A 23,061-nucleotide genomic window follows, 5' to 3' on the forward strand; every position below is an offset into this window, starting at 1 on the left:
AAGATACTGCAAACTATCACAACCCAAGCTCATTCTTCCTGCCAGTGTATTCCTTACACTTACCTCAAATCTCTCAGCATCATTAAGTTTCCTCAGACTCGCAAACCAGCTGCCTTTGTATCATACTTGCTTCTGCCCTTTGTTTTGATCAACCTATGCAATTTCTCTTCAAGTCCTGTTGCCACAACACAGAAATGGTGGCACGATACAGTTCTTACCCAAGATGCTACCAAAACTCATTCTCTTACCACCCACCTTGACAATTGCAACCTCGTTTTCTATCATTTCCCTCACCAATCTACTCCCACTTCAATCCATCTTAAATGCCTCAGTAAGGCCCGTCTCCTTTCTCACCACTCCACATCTGCCACACCACTATGCCAATACCTACACTGACTTCTCAGGTCCTCCTGAATCCAATTCAAATTATGCACCCTTATCTACAACACAAACCCTCCATACATCTCAAATCTCATTAAAATACACTGTAGCCCTCTTATATCTACTGGCCTGCATTTCACATTATCTCTGTTACCCATCTCTCACTCCCATCTACAAGACCTCTCATGCTGCTCACCACTTAAGGAATTCCTTGCAACAACCATTTCATGCAGGTGCAGAGTGCCACCTATACAGATCTATTCCATTCTACTCAGAGGTTGGGTTTGAATTCCATTCAGAACACCTAAGGCCAAAATAGAAACATTTTGCCGTCAATGAAAATTACAATTTTCCAGTTTAGTTTTCTGGTTTCTGCCAAAAACACCGTTCAGGTGTGAGGAACTTTGCACTGCCTTTTTAATGTTCCTTGATGTGGCATAAGAAAAAAAATAGATTTTTCCATTGAAGACCCAAGCCAAATGTGGCCTAAAATACATACCACTGCTAAATTAAAGTTCACAAAAATTATCAAAATATCTTTATGAGAAAAGGAGGAAACTAAGAGCAAATAAAAGTTGTATATGGTATTCTCATTTAACATACATTTCACAACAGATACAATATCAGTGAAAATACTTTATATTTCAGCCTCACACTCCAGGGAATAAAATGTATGAGCATGACCAAAACATGTGGATGAGGTCATCAACTGGCCACATTTTCCAGTAGCCCGAATGACACCTAAACATTCATCAGATGTTGCCTTGTTTCCACATGCTGCAATTTGGTGATGTGTTCTCCCAGAATTTGCTCCAGCTTCTACCAGTCAGGGACTGTTGACACTTACTGTACACTGCTTTGTAATATGGTGATGCTACATAAGAAACAACTGCCTCTTGGATTCAGAGTCAGTCTGACTTTGAATGGCAGATAACACAATTCTAACAGTGAATGATGAAGTGTAATATACAGTGAGTCTATAAAACAGAAGTAGATCTAAATATATCAGCCAATGATGTAGCTGATCCAGACAGTGGCCACTCACCTACATATTAGGTTTTTTCAGGACACTTATCTCCTACCTTTCCAATTAGTCTTGCAGTGGTATGTGTGCTTTGTGTACCCCAACAGCCATTTTGCTGGTTGAGTTTATTTTAATACAGTCTATTCATTAGGAACCAGTGACATCATTGAGGTATTTCAGTGGACAGACACTCATGGCTATAAGTTCATCCCTCAAGACATCTGTCAATAGTGATGTGCACCCGCCCAACATCTTTAGGGTTTTTGTTTAAGTCGGCATTTCTAGCATGGGGTACATGTGCCCAAGTTCTTAGCTATTAAGTTATGACTCTGCAATGTAATTATTTTTAATCTGATAAGCCAACATTAGATGGTGCCTTCATTGTTGTGATAAGATCAGAGAAGGGATATTTAACCAATGCCCTAGACCCATTGTATACTTGCCAATTTGGTTACATGTAGGCTGATCCTTCCTCTTGGAACCAAGGCCAGGATTAGTGTCCACACATGTGGATAAAATGATATACATTGGATATCTAGGGGTCAGTTAGATGGACAGAAGAGCACAGAGGTGATCAGCCAACTACATTTAGAAAATGTTGCTTGTTCTCCGAACATTGGGTCTATCAGCTGTTTAGACCAATTGCTGGATACTGTTGATTAAGTTAACCCTGCATTAGAGCAGTTTAACAACTCCTGTGTAGCTGGTGTTGAACCTGTCAAATACCATTAGGACCCAAGGACAGAGGTTTTTATTTATAAAGGTTTTTATTTCTCTACAACCAGTACATTAGCCCTTCTCTTCAGGACATGTTTTACAGTCAGAATAAAACAGCCAGCTACAACAACCAGACTGACTGTCACAACAGTCACCAACACCCACAGTTCTATGTGTCCAGACTCGGCTGTTGCTCTGCTGGAAGCCTGGACAGGTTCTGCTCCAACCACCAGTAGAGGACCCAATGTTGCCAATCCATGTTCTTCTGTAGATGGCCCTACAGGGAAGAATAGAATTTTTTAAGATACATCCCGATTCATTTCTGACTGATATTAAGGAATGGGATCGAAATTAGTGTACTAGATACAGTGGCACAATGAGGAGGCCACATTCCTCCATAGCAGACATTATGGAGGAATTGGAATGGAGCACAACTATAGTAAATACAGTTACACAATGTTGAGGCCCATGTATAAGCTAGAGCTTAACCCAGATCCAGACCTTGAAGTAAAGTCTGATAGTCTGCTTAATCATTGCGGAAATCCTACAAGTATTCACTTTCTAGAGTAGACATTTTAATACCCACCCAAATGTGCCAAAACTCCTTAGCTACATAGTCACGCAGCCTTTTTTGCAGACCTAGGGCCCGATTCATTAAGGATCTCAAATGAAGAAGTTTATTATTTCAGTATCCTGGACAAAACCATGTTACAATGCATTGGTGCAAATTGGCATTCTGTTTTGCACATAAGTTAAATACTGACTTTTTTCATGTAGCGCACAAATACTTTATAGCTTATTTGTACACTGAAATTTAAAGTTGATATTTGTGTGTTACATGAAATAACAGTCAGTATTTAACTTATGTGCAAAGCAGAATGCCAATTTGCACCCCTTGCATTGTTACATGGTTTTGTCCCGGAGACTGAAAGATACCTCTTCATTTAAGATACTTAATGAATCAGGCCCCTAGTAAGTGTCCTGCAATACTGGACAGCTGAGGGTTACATAGACCCAAGCCACACATTGCCTTCTGGAAAAGCCACTAGTCAGAAGTTTTAAGGTACATCCAAATGTGTTTTTTTGAACTTATGTTTCAGTCTGTCAAGTTAAAGTTTAGGGAACATCTGAAGAGATGTTCATGTGCTCAGTGCACAGTAACTGCCCTCATAATTGAGCACACAGCCATATAACTCCAGCTGAAGTCAGCAACAGGCCTGAAAGCAACCTCAATTCCCCATTGTTTCTCAATAATGAGTGGGTAAATGTCAGAACAGTTACTGGCCTGCATGTGCCATCACTTTCCAAACTACAGAGCCCAGCCATGGTGGAAGTGATCCAGCCACAGTACTTTTGTCAAAGCAGTAGGATTGATTGAGGTGTAATCAGCTTTAGACAGTCTGCAGGGCAGAGGAAGAGCTCCCAATGGCTGGCAGGTTTTTATGAAGATACTTTTTCTTTTTAAATCTCAAGCATAAGGTTTGTAACTCACTGGCTGGAATTTCTCTTTTGCCAATTAGTCTCCCACCAGATACAATTCTCCTGCTCTGACCAGCGGCACAGTTCCCAGAGTCACAGCATTGGCAGATTGCATTGGAGCCCTCCACAGGAAACCAGCTATAGGGGATAGAGAGATCTCAGGTTATTATGGTGAGAATATTCACAATACGCCAAATAAGTTCCTGGCCAAAATGGTGTTCTAATGAACCAGTTTGAACAAATATTTCTCTAAATATATCCTGTTTATACAGACAGCAATCTATGAGAACACAATCAGTCAACCATTACCAGCAACACCAGTGAGGCATTAGCACATTATGATGGGCTGTGTATTGGTTAAACTAGAGGAGCTACTGGAGGACATTCTCACCTGCTAGAAGTTTTCCTGTAGGAACAGGCTTTGTTCATGGGATCAGGGGTCTGGTTAACAGCAGCAGCTTTTAGATAACAAGTGATGTAGACCTAGGAGATTTGAATTGGACAAAAGGAAAGACATAAGGTCTAAATATAAAGCCACTACAATGGAATGGGCACTCTTGTACACAAATATAAGCTGAATAAAGTCAATTCTCACCACAGAAACATCTGTCCCAATGAAGCGGAAAGCATCAACCGTAAACTGGAGCTTGTCTGACTGGGGTCTTGGGGATATGAAGGCAGAAGAGGAGTCTTCTTGCTTACCATCCAACAGGCACCTGTAGAACAAGTTGGTTAGACTCCTGGCTAAATCTATAACATCAACCTGAACATTATGGTGCATTACATACCCATTGGATGTAATAATCTCATAACGAGGGTTGGAGTTCACATCAGGAGACACAGTGGCCACACAGCGATCAATGAAGAGAATCATAGGGACATGATTCATAGTGTCCACAGAGGCCTCTATAGAGAACATGTCCCCCAGCTGGAAGACAGATGAAGATCTGGGAGCACTCCAGTCATCTGTAAAGTAAACAGAAGATTAGGGGAACTAGACCCAACACCATCTACCCCCAACTCCACTTACCAGTCATTAGTTGCAAGGAGAAGGACAACCTCTCTTCTGAGGACACCGTTGTACTGAATGGAACCCATGTTGGCTTGATGGCATTACTGCTCACATTACCGTGTCTACATAGAATTAAACCCATCAACAGGTGTAAAATATTATAGGCAAATTAAAACAGAAATACCATACTAAACCTTTTAATCAAATAAGAACCAAGAAATAAACGCTCAGGTCTGCTTTAGTCAGTTACAGCACATTTCTTCAAGTAGGACATAATGTGTATGAAGGTGAAGTCTATATACTCGAAAGTTAGAAGTAAATTTAGGTAGTGCATCTTAAGACAGCATTTTATGTTACAGGATTTTTGTTGGCAATCATACACTGGAAGCAAACAAAGAAATACTGTGGTGAAAGACAAAATTATGGTTCTTTAATGGCCAGGTCTTTTCTGCAAGAAGAGGCATGGTGCTGCTCAGGCTAGGCCTTCATAATTACATTTCTTTCCAGCTTTGAGTGTTCAGGGAGGTGGATGGTGGGGAGGGAACAAACTACAACTCATGATTGGCATTTGCTCTGCACCCTGTTCTGCCAGTTGAGTATTGTCAGCATAGCTGGCAGGAGTCAGATGTCTTCTAATAAGCAGGTACAGGCATTTATTCTGGAGGATTTTGTTAGAGATAGACCATTAGCCACTTGGCTCTGACAATATTCGGCAGTAGGAAAGACCACAGAAAGTTTTCCACCTTCTAATCAATAGGTTACAGCTCCATTTTACCAGCAAAAGATAACCAGTTACCACAGTGAGGGCTCCTAGGCTAGTACAGGAGGGCTGGTGTACAATTTTTGGAGGCAGAAAGTCATAAGAGCTCTAGAAGATCTTTGTGTAGATTTCTAACAGCTACTTTGATACCTTTGTACCTTATCCTGAGCATGTCTAGGAGGTTTAATAAAAAAGAAAATAAATACCCCTCAGACAGAAGACTAATAGTTGCAAAACCAGAATGCATTGGAGCCCTATCTTTAAGCTATTGCCCTGAAGAGAACCTAAGGGATGGTTTCAGCCAAGAGTTGGGTTTCCTGCAGGTGGTCAGTTTGTCACTGGGAACCAGTCATGCAGTAAAATTAAAAAAAAATATATCTAAAAATATAAGATTAAGCATGTGACACGATATAATCTGGAATTAGTATAAGCTTACTGGGGGTAGAAACACTGGATGGGAACCACAGCAGGGTTGGTCCTGGTGATGGGGACACCCCTGGGAGATGTTGGACTGTATACTAGATTGGTTATGTAGATCAGCCAATCTGGAGTCATCTGTAGATACAGGGACAAATACTATAAAGAATGCATTTATAGATTTCTATTGTTACGACAGACTATTAGACCCAAAGTTCAGAAGCAGAGATATGGTGGGGAGGTTTGGGTACAAATAAGGACCAGTTGGCCGATATGATAGAATACTAAAATGAGTGTAAATTTTATGGGCCAATTGAATGGCTTATACAACCTAGAAGTGGGACAAAGGAAGATTTCCCCCTCTCTGGGGAGACACCACATGAAAAAAAACAAGACATTAATGGAGGTGTAGCCAACTCTTGCTTTAGTCTATTAACCCCTTTTCAAAAGTGGGGTCTGGCAACATATGCTTCTGCGGCACGAGAAAATAGTTGGCTTAAAGCCCAAAGTCACCACCCCTTACATAGGACATTCACTTATGGAAAGAGCAGTGGGGCCCACTCAGAAGACCATAGTTCTCAGGCAACCACGAGAAAACCATTGAACTGTCATGAGGGCTGATTGTAACCTACATCTTTCCATATGGAGAACAGAAGACTGCTGTGTGCCTAGGACTTTTCCTTATTGGAAACAGACTGTACTGCATGTGATGTCCACCTTCCTGTCTACCATATAAAGGTCTGCTGATATCAGGGTGCCCTCCTTCAGAGGAAAATGGACCTGTGAGGAAGTTTCTGTCCCTTGCCAGAATCCCTTTGCAGTCGTGGGGTTTACGATTAAATAAAGACACTGCAAGCATTGTATCTGGGTGACAGACCAAGATTGATAGAGTCTGTGTTGCCAATGCAATTGATTGTCTGTAAAGGTTTGAAAGGGTTTGTTTTTAAAGCTATAACTCACCATACAGTGGTAGAGACTAGCCTGGCACACTGACAGATGTCATGTTACCAAGCCTGGATTCTTTCCTGGTGGTACATCGCATTGGCCAGTAGGAGGCACAGGTAATAGAAATCCCAAGCCAGCAATTGTAAAGCAAAACTACAGGCAGGTTTCTGGACAAGTGTCATTGGACACCTCTGTAGGGTGATCTGCAGCACATATTTGAGAACCTTCAATTATATCCTATACTGCCCATTGATAATGAGCACCTCAGTCAGTGCAGGAAACTTCTATTCAGGGCCATCCTAACATTATGAGCTCCCAGGTGAAGCAGTGCACTGTGGCCCCTACCTACACAACCACTTACAGGAATAAATATGTAAATTGATAAAAATAAGTTTATATTTATAGTTGCCTGCAAAGTATGTTTAAACATTAGAACATGCTGTACTACAGAGATTAATCCACTTTATTGTTTTTTTTACAATATCTTGCCAAATGAAAGAAGATAGCCAACGATTCTAAAATCGTCACAATAATCACCAAATCAGTACAACTCTTACCTTGCTGCTGTATCCAGGGAAGGAGGTTTCAATGAGCTACATATAGGGATATATTTACAAAACTGCAGGTTTGAAAAAGTGGAGATGTTGCCTATAGCAACCAATCAGATTCTAGCTGTCATTTTGTAGAATGTACTAAACAAATGACAACTAAAATCTGATTGGTTGCTATAGGCAACATCTCCACTTTTTCAAACCTGCAGTTTAGCAAATTCAGCCCATAGTCTTCACAATCACTGTGGAATGAACTGTTGAAGGGAGGATTAAAAAAAATTCATAAATGGCCAACATACCCATAACACCACTCCACATGCCATCAAACCTAACTAAATGCCCCTTGCATGCCCATCAGATCTCTCCATATGCCACATCAGCTGCTTTTGTCCCCCTTCATGTCGCCACTATTTCACACACTGTGCACTCCTTTATGCTCCTGTTTGTCTCCCTTTATCATGGTTCTGGTCACACCCAACATTAATTTTTTTTCAGAGTCCTGTCTATGGGACCCCCTTGCCTGAGGAAACCCCAGGGAGTTGCCCAGCATGCCCAATGGGAAAGACAGCCCTGGATTGGATTTGCATTTACCACCACAACACCTGCATACACATTATGGAACATATACAAGCATCAGGAAGGTCATTCCATTGTTTGCCGAGTGCTTTGCATATTGATTGGAGCAAGAACCGTTATCAAACTAGGGATGTGCACCGGCGACTTTTGAGGTCTCGTGTTTTGTGTTTTGGATCCGGATTTTCGTTATTTTTGAGGTTCGGATTTGTCTCGCAAAACACTTGACGAAAGGTCTCGGTTCGGATTTAAGGTATTGGATTCGGATTTTTTTTGAAAAAAACATAAAAAGTTTAAAAATCAAGTTTTTGGGCTTATTTTCACTCCTAGGCTATTATTAACCTCAATAACATTCAATAACAAGCATTTCCACTAATTTACAGTGTATTGTGAACACCTCACAATATAGTTATTAGTCCAAAACGTTGCAACAAGGTATCTTTCTGGACTGCGTAGAGGAGTGGGTCACCACAATATATATTAAAAACCCTGAACTTTTATGATTCGCACCAATAATTGTACCTGGACTGCGTAGAGGAGTGGGTCACCACAATATCTATTAAAAACCCTGAACTTTTATGATTCGCACCAATAAATGTACCTGGACTGCGTAGAGGAGTGGGTCACCACAATATATATTAAAACCCCTGAACTTTTATGATTCGCACCAATAAATGTACCTGGACTGCGTAGAGGAGTGGGTCACCACAATATATATTAAAAACCCTGAACTTTTATGATTCGCACCAATAAATGTACCTGGACTGCGTAGAGGAGTGGGTCACCACAATATATATTAAAAACCCTGAACTTTTATGATTCGCACCAATAAATGTACCTGGACTGCGTAGAGGAGTGGGTCACCACAATATATATTAAAAACCCTGAACTTTTATGATTCGCACCAATAAATGTACCTGGACTGCGTAGAGGAGTGGGCACTGGGCACCACAATAAAATATATAAAAAACCTTCAACAGATCTGCATTACACTACACATACGGCTGCTCCTCCATCCTCTCCATCATATACATGTTGGAGTTTTAGCGTGTGACAACCTCTTGTTTTTGATAATGTCAGTGCATTTTGAATATTTTTCAATTTGCCCCACACCACTGAATGTACTTTATCTATGATACGCAATACGCATCTATCTATCTTGACTGCGTAGTGTGGTGGCCCCGGTACCCAATTTGATACCGGGGCCACAATACCTCCTCCAAACATGCTCCAGACAATTCGTCATTGACAGACCCCAGACAGACAGGGTCGTAGTGTTATTGTTTGACTTTGTAAACCCAAAAAAATGTCCCTGTTGCACTTGCACATAGTCGTGCAATGAAGACTGACTTTTTCATTTAAAGGCACGATCTTTAAAGTGTCAGAAAGAGAGAGAAGACACAGGAGAGGAGAGTTGTAGCTGGGGACCTGGGGTGGAAGCTCCCAGGCTCCCCCAGCATTGCCTGGAAGTCTGAGCGTGGTGACTGAGCCAGGGCAAGGAATGTGTGCCCTGGATGAGGGGGAGAACTCCATGCCACTATAGTGAACCCAAGAGAGAGGGGGACACTGCACATGGAAGAGGCCCTGGAGTGAGGGCTGCTACAAGAGGCATGGTAGCTGTAGTGTCAGATCCTGAGGCTGAGAGTACACAGAGTGACGTGTCAGAGCACAGGAGACATTATCCCCGCAGAGGAGGGATGAGCTGCAGTTGAGAGGTATGTTGTTGAAATAGGACATGCACACTTTAACAAACCAATCATTTCAGCGACAGGGCCTACCAAACAACTTTGACTGAAATGATTGGTTTGTTTGGGCCCCCACACCAAAAAAGCTATTCATCTCTCCCTGTACAGACTAAACAGGCTCTACTGAGGCAAGATGTCGTCCTCATCCTCAACCTCTGATTCCTCTCCCCCTACAGTGTGTACTTCCTCCTCATCACACATTATCAATTCGTCCCCGCTGGACTCCACAACCACAGGTCCCTCTGTAGTATCTGGAGGGCAGTGCTGTACTTCATTGAGGAATTGATTATTCATTTTTATAAACATCATTTTTTCAACGTTGTGAGGAAGCAACCTCCTTCGCCGCTCACTGACCAGGTTCCCCGCTGCACTAAAAACTCTTTCCGAGTACACACTGGAGGGGGGACAACTCAGGTAAAATAGAGCCAGTTTGTACAGGGGCTTCCAAACTGCCTTTTTTTCCTGCCAGTAACAATATGGACTGTCTGACATGTCTACTTGGATGGTGTCAGCAAAGTAATCATCCACAATTTTTTCTATTGTCACAGCATCCAATGCAGCGAGAGTAGACATGTCTGCAATGGTTGGCAGGTCCTTCAGTCCGGACCAGATGTTATCAGCATCCCCGCCAGTGCCTCTTTTGGGAAAACTGAGCTTTTTCCTCGCAGCCATAGATGTGGAAGAAAATGAGGGTGGAGCTGTTGGCATGTCACGGTCCTCTTCAGAGGACAATCTCCTGACCAGCAGGTCTTTGCACCGCTGTAGACTTGTGTCCGCCGGAAACAGAGACACAACATACGCTTTAAACCGAGGATCGAGCACGGTGGCCAGAATGTATTCCTCTGACTTTAAAAGAGTGACCACCCTCGGATCCTGGCAAAGCGTACGAAGGGCTACATCCACAAGAGCTACATGCTTGCTGTAATCGCAATGGCTTACCAGCTCCTCCCTCACTTTCTCCAGCTGCTTCTGCAACAGCCTGATCAGGGGAATGACCTGACTCAAGCTGGCAGTGTCGGAACTGACTTCTCGTGTGGCAAGTTCAAATGGCTGCAGAACCTTGCACAACACGGAAATCAGTCTCCACTGCGCTTGACTCAGGCGCATCCCCACTCCTTTGCCTATGTCGTAGGTGGCTGTGTAGGCCTGAATGGCCTTTTGCTGCTCCTCCATCCTCTGCAGCATATAGAGGGTGGAGTTCCAGCGCGTCACAACCTCTTGTTTGAGGTGATGGCAGGTTCAAGCTTTTTTGATGTGCCTCTAGTCTGCGGTAGGCACTGGCTGAATGCCGAAAGTGTCCAGCAATTTTGCGGGCCACCGCAAGCATCTCCTGCACACCCCTGTCACTCTTGAGGTAATGCTGCACCACCAAATTAATGGTGTGGGCAAAACATGGGACGTGCTGGAAATTGCCCATATTTAATGCCCGCACAATGTTACTGGCATTGTCTGACACCACAAATCCCCATGAGAGTCTAAGTGGGGTAAGCCACTGGGAGATAATTTCCCTCATTTTCTCTAATATGTTGTCAGCGTTGTGCCTCTTATTAAAGCCTGTAATGCACAATGTTGCCTGCCTTTGCATGAGCAGCCATTTTGTAGATGCTGCTACTGATGCAGCTGTTGCTGTTGCTGCGGAAGGGGATGCATCTACCCAGTGGGCTGTCACAGTCATATAGTCCTTCGTTTGCCCAGAACCACTTGTCCACATGTCCGTGGTTAAGTGGACAGTGGGTACAACCGCATTTTTAAGAGCACTGAGGACACTTGATCGTACTTCTCTGTACATTTTTGGTATCGCCTGCCTAGTGAAGTGGAATCTCGAGGGGATTTGGTACCGGGGACACAATACCTCCATCAACCCTCTAAATCCCACTCCACTGATGGCGGACACCGGGCGCACGTCTAACACCAACATTGCAGTTACAGCCGCAGTTATACGCTTTGCAATAGGGTGACTACTATCGTATTTGGTGGTCATGGCAAACGACTGTTGGACGGTCAATTGTTTGGTGAAAGACTTAGCGGTCTTGCGACTTCCCCTCTGGGAAGATGACCGACTAACAGCAGCAACAGCAGCAGTGGCAGTAGTAGGCGTACCGCTGCAGGATTCCTCGGATGAATCCCGTATTGAGGAGGACTCAGTCTGGCTGCTGACTTGGGCTGCAGGACTGAATCTGATGGAGATTGTGGAGGAAGTTGACGAGGAGGGTGTTGCTGGTGTGTATCCAACTGGACCACGGGATTTAGGTGTCCCTGTACCGATGAGGGTCCTAGCCCCAGTTCCTGAACTAACCACTGAACTATGAAGGTTATTCAGGTGACGTATAAGGGAGGATGTTCCTAGGTGGGCAAGATCCTTACCCCTGCTTATTTGAGCTTTACATAAGCTACATATTGCCATACATTGGTTGTCTGGATTTGGATAAAAATAACTCCAGACCGAAGAGGTGCATTTTTTGGTCTTCTGACCAGGCATGACGATGGGCTTTTTCATCCCATAGACATCAGCTGTTTCCCCCCCTGGTGCCTCATTTACAATAACCACATCACCATCCTCATCATCAAGTTCCTCCACAGCGCCAGCTACATCATCAATAGCCTCCTCCCGAGCCACCTCTTCCCGTACAGTGATGGGAAGGTCAGGCTTGACAACCACCAACACCCTTGGACTCGCGTTGGGGATTTGTGATAATTTCTCTTTAGAAGGCAGAGTTGTTTGCTGTTTTGTTGCTGACAGCATAACTCTCTTCAATTTTTTGTAGGGGGGGGGAGGAGGAGGAGGGCTAAGATCCGTGGGTGAAGCTGAACCACTAGTCATGAACACGGGCCAGGGCCTAAGCCGTTCCTTGCCACTCCGTGTCGTAAATGGCATATTGGCAACTTTACGTTTCTCCTCAGATGATTTTAAGTTTCTCTTTTTGCTACTTTTTCTTAACTTGGGCTTTTTGGATTTTACATGCCCGGTACTACGAGATTGGGCATCGGGCTTGGAAGACGACGTTGATGGCATTTCATCGTCTATGTCATGACTAGTGGCAGCAGCTTCAGCATTAGGAGGAAGTGGGTCTTGATCTTTCCCTACTTTATCCTCCAAATTTTTGGTCTCCATTATATGTAGCACAAGATACTGCAGAATGTGTGAACTTGGTAATATTGCAGTACCAATGGACTTATACTGCTGGATTGGTTTTGCAAATTTGGTTATAATTATTATATATTTTTTTTTTTTTTTACTTTTTTTTTATTTTTAAAAAACTTGGGAATATTGGGGAAATAACTATGCCCTTAGAAGCACAGAGCACAGGACACAGCACCACTGGACTGAACAGGACACAGCACAGGACCCAGCAGCACCACTGACCTCAGAAGGACAGAGCACAGCACACAGCACCACTGGACTGATACTGCAGAACACAGCACAGCACAGCACAGCACTAAACAGCACAGCACTAAACAGCACAGCACTAAACAGCACAGCACTAAACAGCACAGAACTAAACAGCACAGAGGACCACCTAACACACCCTCCCTCTACCCTGATCAATGCCCGAGTGAAGATGGCGGCGACTAGCGGGGAATTTATAGGATCCGAGTATCGCGAGATCCGACAACGGGATTATGAGTCAGAGCCTCAGTTTCACTTTTGAATTTGGCGCCAATACCCGGATCTGTCTCGGATCCGACTCGGATCCGCAACGTTCGGGTGGGCTCGGATTTCAGAAATCCGAGTGCGCTCATCCCTATATCAAACCTGCAAAATCTGGACACAAGCAAAACCACAAGTGTGCGCAGATATTAGGAGCAGCTAGCGTAGAGAACAGTAGGGATTTTAGCACCACTGAGCTGTATGAACCAAAAAAAAAATAATTAAATACAAGTTTATTTACAGCTCTGTTACCTTGTGCCAAGGAGAGACATTTTTACAAGGCAAGAGATAAACCATTTCATCTGCCTGCTATGTCTTGTTGTAATCAACAAACTTGAGAACTCTAAATGCAATAGATGTAGATTTCTTGGGAGTGATCCATGACTCATGAGAACAGACTATGAATTAATTAGAGGCCAAAGCCTCCACTAGCTACTGAGGGATTGACAGGCTGTAAATTGGCTCAGTTCAAAAAAAAGGGCCACCCCAATGTGGTTTCAGGGATATCTTCATAGGGAAAGTGTGGAATATGTATCAAGTGTACAGTTAAACATACCTGTAAGCTGTTTCCACATTCTTGAAGACCATTTTCAAAGACCACACTGGTAACTGTGCTCTGGGGGCCAGGCTTGCAGGACTGGGGACCTAGAGTTAGATCAGAGGCTTTCACCAGCTTCCCATTCCCGTAGAGGTCTCTGGCCACAGTCACCACCATCTTGTCCTCTCCACATTGCACACTGATAGGAGAGTCCTGGGATGGCTGCAGCTGTCTAGACTGAGCAGCTCCCCCATCATACCTAACAGAGGGGCCCCATCCTGACACAGGCCGAGCAGCCCCCACATGAGACCCTCTAGGAGAGCCCCACTGAGGTACAGAGGGCTGGTAATTCCTCCACCAAGTGTCAGACTGGCGCCTAACCAAGGAATGCTCCCCAGCACTGCCAAATCCTGATCCATAAACCAGAGCCACCAACAGCAGCCAACTCCACCTCACCCACAGCCCCATTCTGACTGCAGGACAAACAGCACAAGGACAGGAGTGGTGAGATCAGCCCTTTATACCCCTCCCATCAGCTGCTAATGCCTCCACCTGGGACAGATAATGATCACACTCACCTGAGCACTTCTCTGACCACACACAGCCATCTAATGAGGACACCATAACAATACAGATATGACACAAGGAATCTACAAGGGCAGGTAACATTCAGCTGACAGAACATTATAGGACTTTTAGTTCCACAACAGCTGCTGAGCCAACTATTGCCCATATCTGCTCTACATCAAAGAAATAGCTCTATATATTTAAATCTTCAACTTCCAAAGTAACATTTCTATCTCTAGTGTTATACGATGAATAATATAAAACCTGACACACATGTAAGACACAGGTTACATGTATGTATATTACAATTAGGTGACATACATTCTGCTCTGTTCTATTAGATGGGGTTGCTTTATATAAATGTCTTAGGAACTTATGTGAAGCTTAATCATGCTTCACATATTCTCCAACAATACCAGTCTGGATGTATTCCTAGAGGGGTTTTCACGTTAAATGTATTATCCTAATCCACCCTTCATTATAATATTACTGTTGTGTGTGTTTTTTTTAACAGCATTTTTTTTATGTGGCACCACAGGTCCTAGGGCATGCTGGCGATTGGAGTTCTGCAAGAGCCAGCATGCATTGGCAGCTATGGGTATGCTGGCACTTGTAGGTTTACATACACCAGCAAATCACATATAGAAATACGGATGTATTACATTTATTCTTTACAGAGGGGACCCCATGCTGTTTGTCAATTGCCACAGTTAGCCCAGGCTGTTGGCGCTGGTGCATAGATCACTTTTTTGGGCTTGGATCATTTTTGTCCCTTTATATATTCCCCTTTTTTTAACAAAAAAAAAAAAACCCATTCACCGTCATTTATTCCTGTACTTTTGTCGCAAATGTGTCCAGCTGTAAATAAGCCTGTAAATGTTTATCATGACCCCTTTTGACTAGTCTCTAAGTTCTGAGTATAGCATTAAAGTCATCGTCAGCTGACATTAAGCATTAGAGTTTTCTTACTTCAGACAGGTACATTCAGGCGCGGGCGGACAAAGTTCAGCCCGGGGGGCGCACAGGCGGCCACATCATATGACACGCAATGTGGCCGCGTCATTGATGACGCTGCCGCGTCGCGTGTCATGTGATGCGTCTGCCTGTGCGCCCCCCGGGCTGAACTTTGTCCGCCCGCGCCTGAATGTACCTGCCCTGAACAGATGTCCGACTGAGCGACCCAGCCCGCCCCTGGGTACATTTAAGAATAAACAATAGCCATATGGTACATTCAAATATAAATAGGAACAGTTGGGGTATTTTGTACACAATCATACTTACAATGCCCCCCTTTCACCCTACATATGTGGGAGAGCAAATACCCAGTGGGTTATTTCCAATAGTTGCATGGATCAAACCCCTACTCTTACCACACATCCTGCAGTGTATTCTTTTGTGCTTAGAAATTTAGGAACAATCAGATGCATAAACTTACTGGGCTTGAGTCATTACGGCACGCATACTTGGTGCATCATACATCCCCATACAACTGCACATAACTGTCCTCGGCATACTCCCGAAATCAACACAGCACGGATCGTCACATATGCTGCTTAATGACTTCAGGAGTAACAGCATTTACATTACGTGCATACTGGTGTGCCGTGTAGATCCACCTATATTACTGCATTATTCGTCCGCTAGGCATTTCCCGGACCTACGTACGGCAGCGGACGCCATGCATTTGAATGGGAATGGGAACCTTTGCGTTGATCTCTCAAGCGTTTGTGTATTATTGACTACCCCTGTTTATTATTTACCAAACAATTCAGAGATGTTGGATGACATATTCTACAGTGAGGGTAGTGTAGTGGTGAATGTTATTTACATTAAAATATGTTTCCCCGTTTTTGTTTATGTTACTTTGTTCGGATATCCAGTGGCCTCTGGGTATCAGAGCATGCTGGCACTTGTGAATCCCAAAGTGTCAACATGCCCATTTCCCTGACAACCTTGAATAGGTGCTTGTTGTTACTACAATTTCCAAACTTAGGCACTAGGCCTGTCACTGATGGGAGGTTCGCCCCTATAATTGAGAGACCGTGCTCGGTCTGTTCCGCCATCGCCCTTTGACCCACTGCTGGACATAATTAAATCACTGTTACCCCTCTCACCCACCACCCAGGGGTGTGCGACAAGTCCTGGTGCTGTCAGCATGGAGCTGGGTACAGCTTGCGGAGTGTTGGGGGTTTGAGTCCAGCATTTTTAACGTCAAAAACCTTAATACCCATTTTTATAACATAAATCAAACACACACACGCACAAGCTTTTCAAACTAAATATACAATTTTATTTACAAAATAACTTCTAATTTTTTTTTCTTAGCAATTTCATTAAATATTTAAATATTTTTGTCCTTTTTTAAAATATATTTTTTGCATTTTTTTGTTTTGTTTTTTGATTTGCCACAAAAGCACTTGGGACGGGCAGCATCTTGGTGCCTGTCTGTGTTGTGGCGACATCAACTCCTTATCAGCTACAAAAAAGCAAATATAAATGTAGAAAATGCACACTTAGTACATCGATGTGGTGAAATGCTAGCTCTGTGGGTGAACTTTAATACATTTTCCAAGCTCGGTAGAGTTCACAAATGGTATGTTAAGTGATAAAAAATGGCCCTAGGTGTTTGTTTTGCTGAACACAGTATTGCTCAGAAGTATATACTATATATAGTTGTATTTTGCTAGTTTGGCTGCATTTTCGTTTTTTCAATTGAAATGTTCCCAATAGGCTTCTAAGCAGAGTCTCACCTCCCAGGCTTCAATGTTCAAGCCAGCCACTGCTATACCGGTCAGCTCCACACAAGACAAGAAGCGGGGGGGAGCAGGTTCCCCATTGGGGGTATTTAGGATGCCCTCTAGTATTGTAAACTATGACCATGGGAAGTGAAAACTGTTTCACATGTCTACGTCTTTCTGTCGCAAATTTATTTTCCCGAAAAGTCCACTACATTACAATAACCCTGTACTTTTTCCACCAACAACTGTACAGTTTGGCTGCTGAAGCGGACTGGTGACTTTGACAAACTGTGGCTATCTTCCAAGGCCTCCGCTGCCTCCTGGGCTGCCACCTCCTCCTTGGAAGCCACCTCATCCTCCTCCAGGAAAGACACCTCATCCTCCCCCTGGACCAACTGATCATGTAGCCCCTCCTCATGGCGGTGGTCGTGGCAGGGGTTGCGTTAGCTTCCTGTTGGATAAATTTGACCTGTTACATTTTTGGGAAATGATTTTTTGTCTCAAACACATACATAGAGTTGGAATATGTTGGCGCTATATAAATAAATGATGATGATGATGATGATGATAGAGTCATGCAGATAATGTTAGCTTGCAATGTGAAATATCCAAGACCACACATGACCCATCATTGGCCAAATAAACACCCCACTACACCAGTTTCACATGGACTTGGCTTGGCAGGTAACATAGTTAATTACACACATGACTAAGACCTAGCAAGGGTGGTCTTTGGAGCTGTGAATTTTATTATAAGCTATCTTGTTTATGATTGGAGAATATATTACATGTTATTATGTATTATATTATATTATAATGTATATTATAATAATGGGACACTTGAGTGTAATTAATAGCAAACTTACACCTAGCTATCTCTGCCCTTAATTCAGCAAGGAAGTCGGGCTGTCTCCTCCTCAAAATCGCTCCATTGCCGCTGGAGCTGCACGACTGAGCGGCTTTTCCCCAACTGCACCCGCAACTGCTTGCGGACAGCCCTGTATGCATTTACATTCTCTGTATTGCTGACATACTGAGCTGCGGGCTAAAAGCAACGGTCAAGTTTTGCTGTCAGGACCAGCAGCTCATCATGAGTGAGCGTTCCTCCTCGCGTGTTTGCAAGTGAATGAGAATTTTCAACATCCTGCACAGCTATTGGTTCGCATTGCTCGTCGGTGCGTCTAACGGAATAATTCAATGCCATTAGTAAGATGGGTGACTAACCTGTCAATTAAATGAAGAACTGTGATGTATCCAGACAATCAGGGGTGGGAATTGAGCCTGGCCTACTGGGGCTTATGCTGGAGAATCCGCTATTAAACTGCAGCTGAATCAATCATTCAGCCCTGACATTTTGTGCATGGCCAAAATGATTGTGCTGCTGGGGAGAGGATTCTTAAAAGGGAGATCTTTTATCCATGTGATGTTGTGGTAAGTAACATGGTCCTATTTGTGACACTCTACATAACATTTAAGGAGAATGACTACTTGAACTTCATCATCATCATCACCATTTATTTATATAGCGCCAATGATTCCGCAGCGCTGTACAGAGAACTCATTCACATCAGTCCCTGCCCCATTGGAGCTTACAGTCTAAATTCCCTAACATGTACACACAGACAGAGAGGAGAGACTAGGGTCAAATTTGATAGCAGCCAATTAACCTACCAGTATGTGGGAGGAAACCGGAGCACCCGGAGGAAACCCACACAAACACAGGGAGAACATACAATCTCCTCACAGATAAGGCCATGGTCAGGAATTTAACTCATGACCCCAGTGCTGTGAGGCAGAAGTGCTAACCACTTAGCCACCGTGTGAGGTTTCTCACACTAGTAGACAAGGTGTGCGTTCTTGTATCAAAAAGTCACCAAATTCTTTTGTAACGGAAAGATCGCAAAACTGGTGAGATATATTGATAAAAACCAGATGGATTAGGAGACACCAATGTTATTGATGGTTCTTGTAGGGTGCCGATATTTCAATACTCATTCACAATTCTGTTGGACTTCCACATAGCCATGCGATCATTATATAGGAAGAAAAGGAGACAAGTATATGCCTAGTATATCTGATGGACATATTTAATTCCCACTACATAAAACCCATAAAGATATAATTAGTGGATATGGGTGAAATAACGTAATTATAAAAATTAAAAACCATGTGAATATTAGGAAAACTGTATTGACAGGGCCATCGCCCTTTTCAGTGCACTTACTTAAAGACTTATGTCTAAACACTAGTAAATCCCCAATTATATTCCCGTTCTTTCGAAGTCTTTTCATATGCAGTGATATAAAAAACAAAGAACATGTCAAACTCTGGCATAATACTTTCCAGGCAATTTGTTACCTGGATCTTTGCGATCTTTCCATTACAAAAGAATTTGGTGACTTTTTGATACAAGAACGTACACTTTGTCTATTAGTATGGGTTTGCGCCTATTGGTGCATTTGTTTTGATTGTTTCTGATATTTATATAGGTTTTGTGGTACCTATTTATACACATCGGCAGCAGTCCATAGGGAGCGCTTGGAAGAAGCCTTTCTTTTGTTTTTTTGCTTGAGATTTCTGTGTGTAACGGATTTACAGGATTCACTACTAATCTTGATTAGCGTTGGCTTACCTGAGGTGCAGAGTCTAACGATCTCCCCGGTATTCACCAAGAACCGCTGCAAGGCGGGATGGGTTTTCCTGCCAGGAGTCGCAGGTCGCGGTCCTCAGGTTTGCCCCAAGATGTAGTACAGCGGAGTAGGAGCAAGATGAGAGTAGTCGGACAGGCCGGGTCGGTACACAGGCAGACAATGCAGACAGAATCAGGAAGTGGTCTCGGAGTCAATCAAACCGGGTCAGTACACGGATCACCAGAACAGAAGCGTGGTCAGCTAGCCGGGTCGGTACACAGGAAGGCATATAAACGTATAGAGGAAGGGAGCATGAGGCAATCAGGGTCAGGAGCACAGGCAATAAGGAAGGTCAACAAGCCAGGTCGGTACACGGAGGACAATGGAATCCAGAAGAGTGAACAAGCCGGGTCGGTACACTGGGAGTCAACACACGGGAAGCAGGAACAAGGGAGGACACAGGAATCAGGAGCCAGGAACTGGTAAGTTGCTCTGACACTCTCCAAGTGTCAGAGCTATGTATTTATGCAGTGTCCCATTTGAATTCCCTGCCCTGGTAGCGATCATGTGACCGCACTAGGTAGCGGTCACGTGACCGCCGAACCCAGAAGTGCGGCTTCCGGGTCCGACGGAGCGGCGGGGGAACGTGGAAGGGTAAGTATTGTGACACTGTGTATTTCTATTTACATAGTACATGTCCAGCTGCCCTTTCTGTGGAAGGATTACAATTCATTTTGTGGTAAGTAACATGGCCCTATATGTAACAATTTCCATAGCATTTAAGGAGAATGACTAATGCTTTATGGTTTATATTTCTAGGTCTATCTGAAGAAGAACATGGTCAGGCCTCTGACTCCTCCACCTCCGCAGGAAGTAAGCGGAGGCAGCCCAATCTTTCCAGCCAAGAAAAACAGATATTGGTGGAGCTGGCAGTCGAGAGGCTCCACTCCACCACTCGTCGTCCTCATCATCATCATCATCAGCTATATATGTCAGCTTTTGGCACCATCAAAATCTAGAATTTGGGATGAAATAGCTACTCAGGTCAATGCCGTGGCTCCTATACGATGTTCGATGGCTGAAGAAAAAAAAATGTTAACTATGGAATCATACACCGCTACTTAACATTTTTTTTTTAAAATGTGGAAACGTATTTTTTCATTTGTCAACATTGTTGTTTGTGAAGTTTTCTCTAAGGTGGCAAGACTTTAAGCGTAGACTTAAGGACAAGTTGAGGAACCACCACAGGCATGCTCACGGAACAGGCGGTGTTCCCCCTGCCGAACTAGACCTCAGTCCCATTGAGACCACGGTATTGGCCTGTATCAATGACGACATAGTGCAAGTGGTGGGTCGCATTGACAATGGACGAAGCTCATATCTCATGGAGCCTCTAACACCCCCAGGTACATTTAAATGGAGTATAGCTTTACGTAATTTAATTACTGGAATGACCTTCCACGCTCCATCTGACTGTCCCCTAACTTGGGCTCCTTCAAATGGGCACTTAAAACTCACATCTTCCTCAAAGCCTACCAGCCGTCTACCTAATCCTCTATCTATGCTCATTCTCTTCACCTCTCTCCTCACGGCTCTTACTCTCTCCTCCTGAGCTTGATCCCCTCTTCTGACTCCCTTTGTGCCTGCTGTCTGTTGCCCATCCTTTAGGATGTAAGCTCTTATAAGCAGGGCCCATCTCCCTCTTGTCTCTATACCAGTTCTTCTGCTCCAACTTCTCTATAATTGCTATGTCTGGAGCTTCTGGGGTCTTGGTTTGCTCGGTTTTTGTTCTGTACTGTTTTACCCTGTAATGTCTACTGTTTATATTATGTACAGCGGTGCAGAAATCTTGTGGCGCCCTATAAATAATGATAATAATAATCCCTGATTTCCAGAAGGCAAAGGAGTCATGTGTACTCCTAGGCCACACAGCTACCAGGTCACGAATCTGGAGTGATGGGTCACTATGTGCAGGGTGTCCAGAATGTCATGAGGTGGGAGGCAATAACAACAGACCACCTCAGTTTCAGACATCCCAAAGAGGTTGACACATGGCCTGAAGACACACTCACTGGGCCAGCGACGATGGACTAGTTGCTGGTTTTGGTGGGGTTGACAGCTGTTGCACTCCTGCGCTGCTACCTGTACCTCAGCCAGTTAAAAAAAAACACTTTATTTTAGAGAGAAAGATGAAGGGGTTAAAAAAAATGCATTACCTCATGGCTTTCAAATGTTCATGCCCCTTCACCTTTCTGTTCATTATTGTACCATCATAATATTGACAGTAGGTGTCATATGCAAGCTAATTACTAGGCATGTAAAACTGCAAATATGTGTTTATGAATTAATTCATCGTATTAGACAGACGAGTGACCAGTACCAATTTATGACATGGGTCATAAAAACTGAGGTCTTTGAAATCTCTCTTTAAGGTTACCTCAATAACATTAGGGATAGCTCCGGAAATCTCAACTGCTGGGCTAGAGCAGCTGGGATACGTGTGATTGAAGGGAAGTAGGTACAGGAAAATGTCACATCATATTTTCTCAAATATCATACTCGAGTCAAGTTTGGTATGTAAATGACCTGTTGTGTGGATGTAAAACCATCTTTGAAGGACATTCTTTTAAGAAGTTAGGCCAGTGTAAATAAAACAAGACTTGAAATGTAATTGAAAAAAGGTCATAAACAACTAATTTGCATTTAAAATCACTTTGGATAGAGATGCTCAGACTCAGTTTTCTGAAAACTGAGCCCACACGAACTTAGGGGATCCGAGTAGGCTCGCGACCCGGCTTGTTACTTTCGCGCTTCCTCTGATCTGAATCGAGGCAAAACGTCATTGTTGCGTTGTCGGATCTCACAGGTTTTGGATTCCATAAGTACCTCCCTCCCCAGGAGATCCAGCACCATTGCTCACACAGAAACAGGGGTAGCAATGTTCTTATCACTCTCCATTCTCCAGTGAGATTGCTCAGTGCCATTGCTCACACAGAAACAGGGGTAGCAGTGTTCTTGTCACTCTCCATTCTGCAGTGACATTGCTCAGCACAATTACTCACACAGAAACAGAGGTAGCAGTGTTCTTGTCACCCTCCATGTTCCAGTGACATTGCTCAGTGCCATTGCTCACACAGAAACAGGGATAGCAATGTTCTTGTCACTCTCCATTCTCCAGTGACATTGCTCAGTGCCATTGCTCACACAGAAACAGGGGTAGCAGTGTTCTTGTCACTCTCCATTCTGCAGTGACAATTTCGGGGACTGAACTGGGTGGAGAAAGGGTATTTTGCTGTAGTGAATTTACAGTAGGGCTATGCCAATGTTAAGTGCAT

The 23,061-nt window shown here is 43.6% G+C and overlaps 1 protein-coding gene across 1 annotated transcript; it reads right to left on the bottom strand.

Annotated features, from left to right (window-relative positions):
- Positions 1 to 2,153: 2,153 nt before the first annotated feature.
- On the bottom strand, positions 2,154 to 14,265 carry LOC142151082 (zona pellucida sperm-binding protein 3-like). Its single transcript, XM_075206381.1, has 8 exons — positions 13,810 to 14,265; positions 5,810 to 5,928; positions 4,632 to 4,735; positions 4,390 to 4,567; positions 4,197 to 4,317; positions 3,993 to 4,084; positions 3,615 to 3,739; positions 2,154 to 2,399 (listed from the first exon to the last, which is right to left on the bottom strand). Exons 1-8 carry the CDS (start codon positions 14,257 to 14,259, stop codon positions 2,173 to 2,175), a joined length of 1,416 nt encoding a protein of 471 aa, XP_075062482.1. The 5' UTR covers positions 14,260 to 14,265; the 3' UTR covers positions 2,154 to 2,172.
- Positions 14,266 to 23,061: the final 8,796 nt, after the last annotated feature.

Source organism: Mixophyes fleayi, chromosome 4 (genome assembly GCF_038048845.1).
Source record: "Mixophyes fleayi isolate aMixFle1 chromosome 4, aMixFle1.hap1, whole genome shotgun sequence".
NCBI lineage: Eukaryota > Metazoa > Chordata > Amphibia > Anura > Limnodynastidae > Mixophyes > Mixophyes fleayi.

Bases quoted from the DNA above. Each gene is read 5' to 3' on its own strand.
- LOC142151082 (XM_075206381.1), bottom strand. From the start codon at position 14,259: ATGGGGCTGTGGGTGAGGTGGAGTTGGCTGCTGTTGGTGGCTCTGGTT. The intron at 5,929-13,809 runs GTATGTTTAACT...CTGTATCTACAG, and splicing joins AATGTGGAAACAGCTTACAG to ATGACTCCAGATTGGCTGAT. The intron at 4,568-4,631 runs GTAAGTGGAGTT...TTTACTTTACAG, and splicing joins CTCCTTGCAACTAATGACTG to ATGACTGGAGTGCTCCCAGA.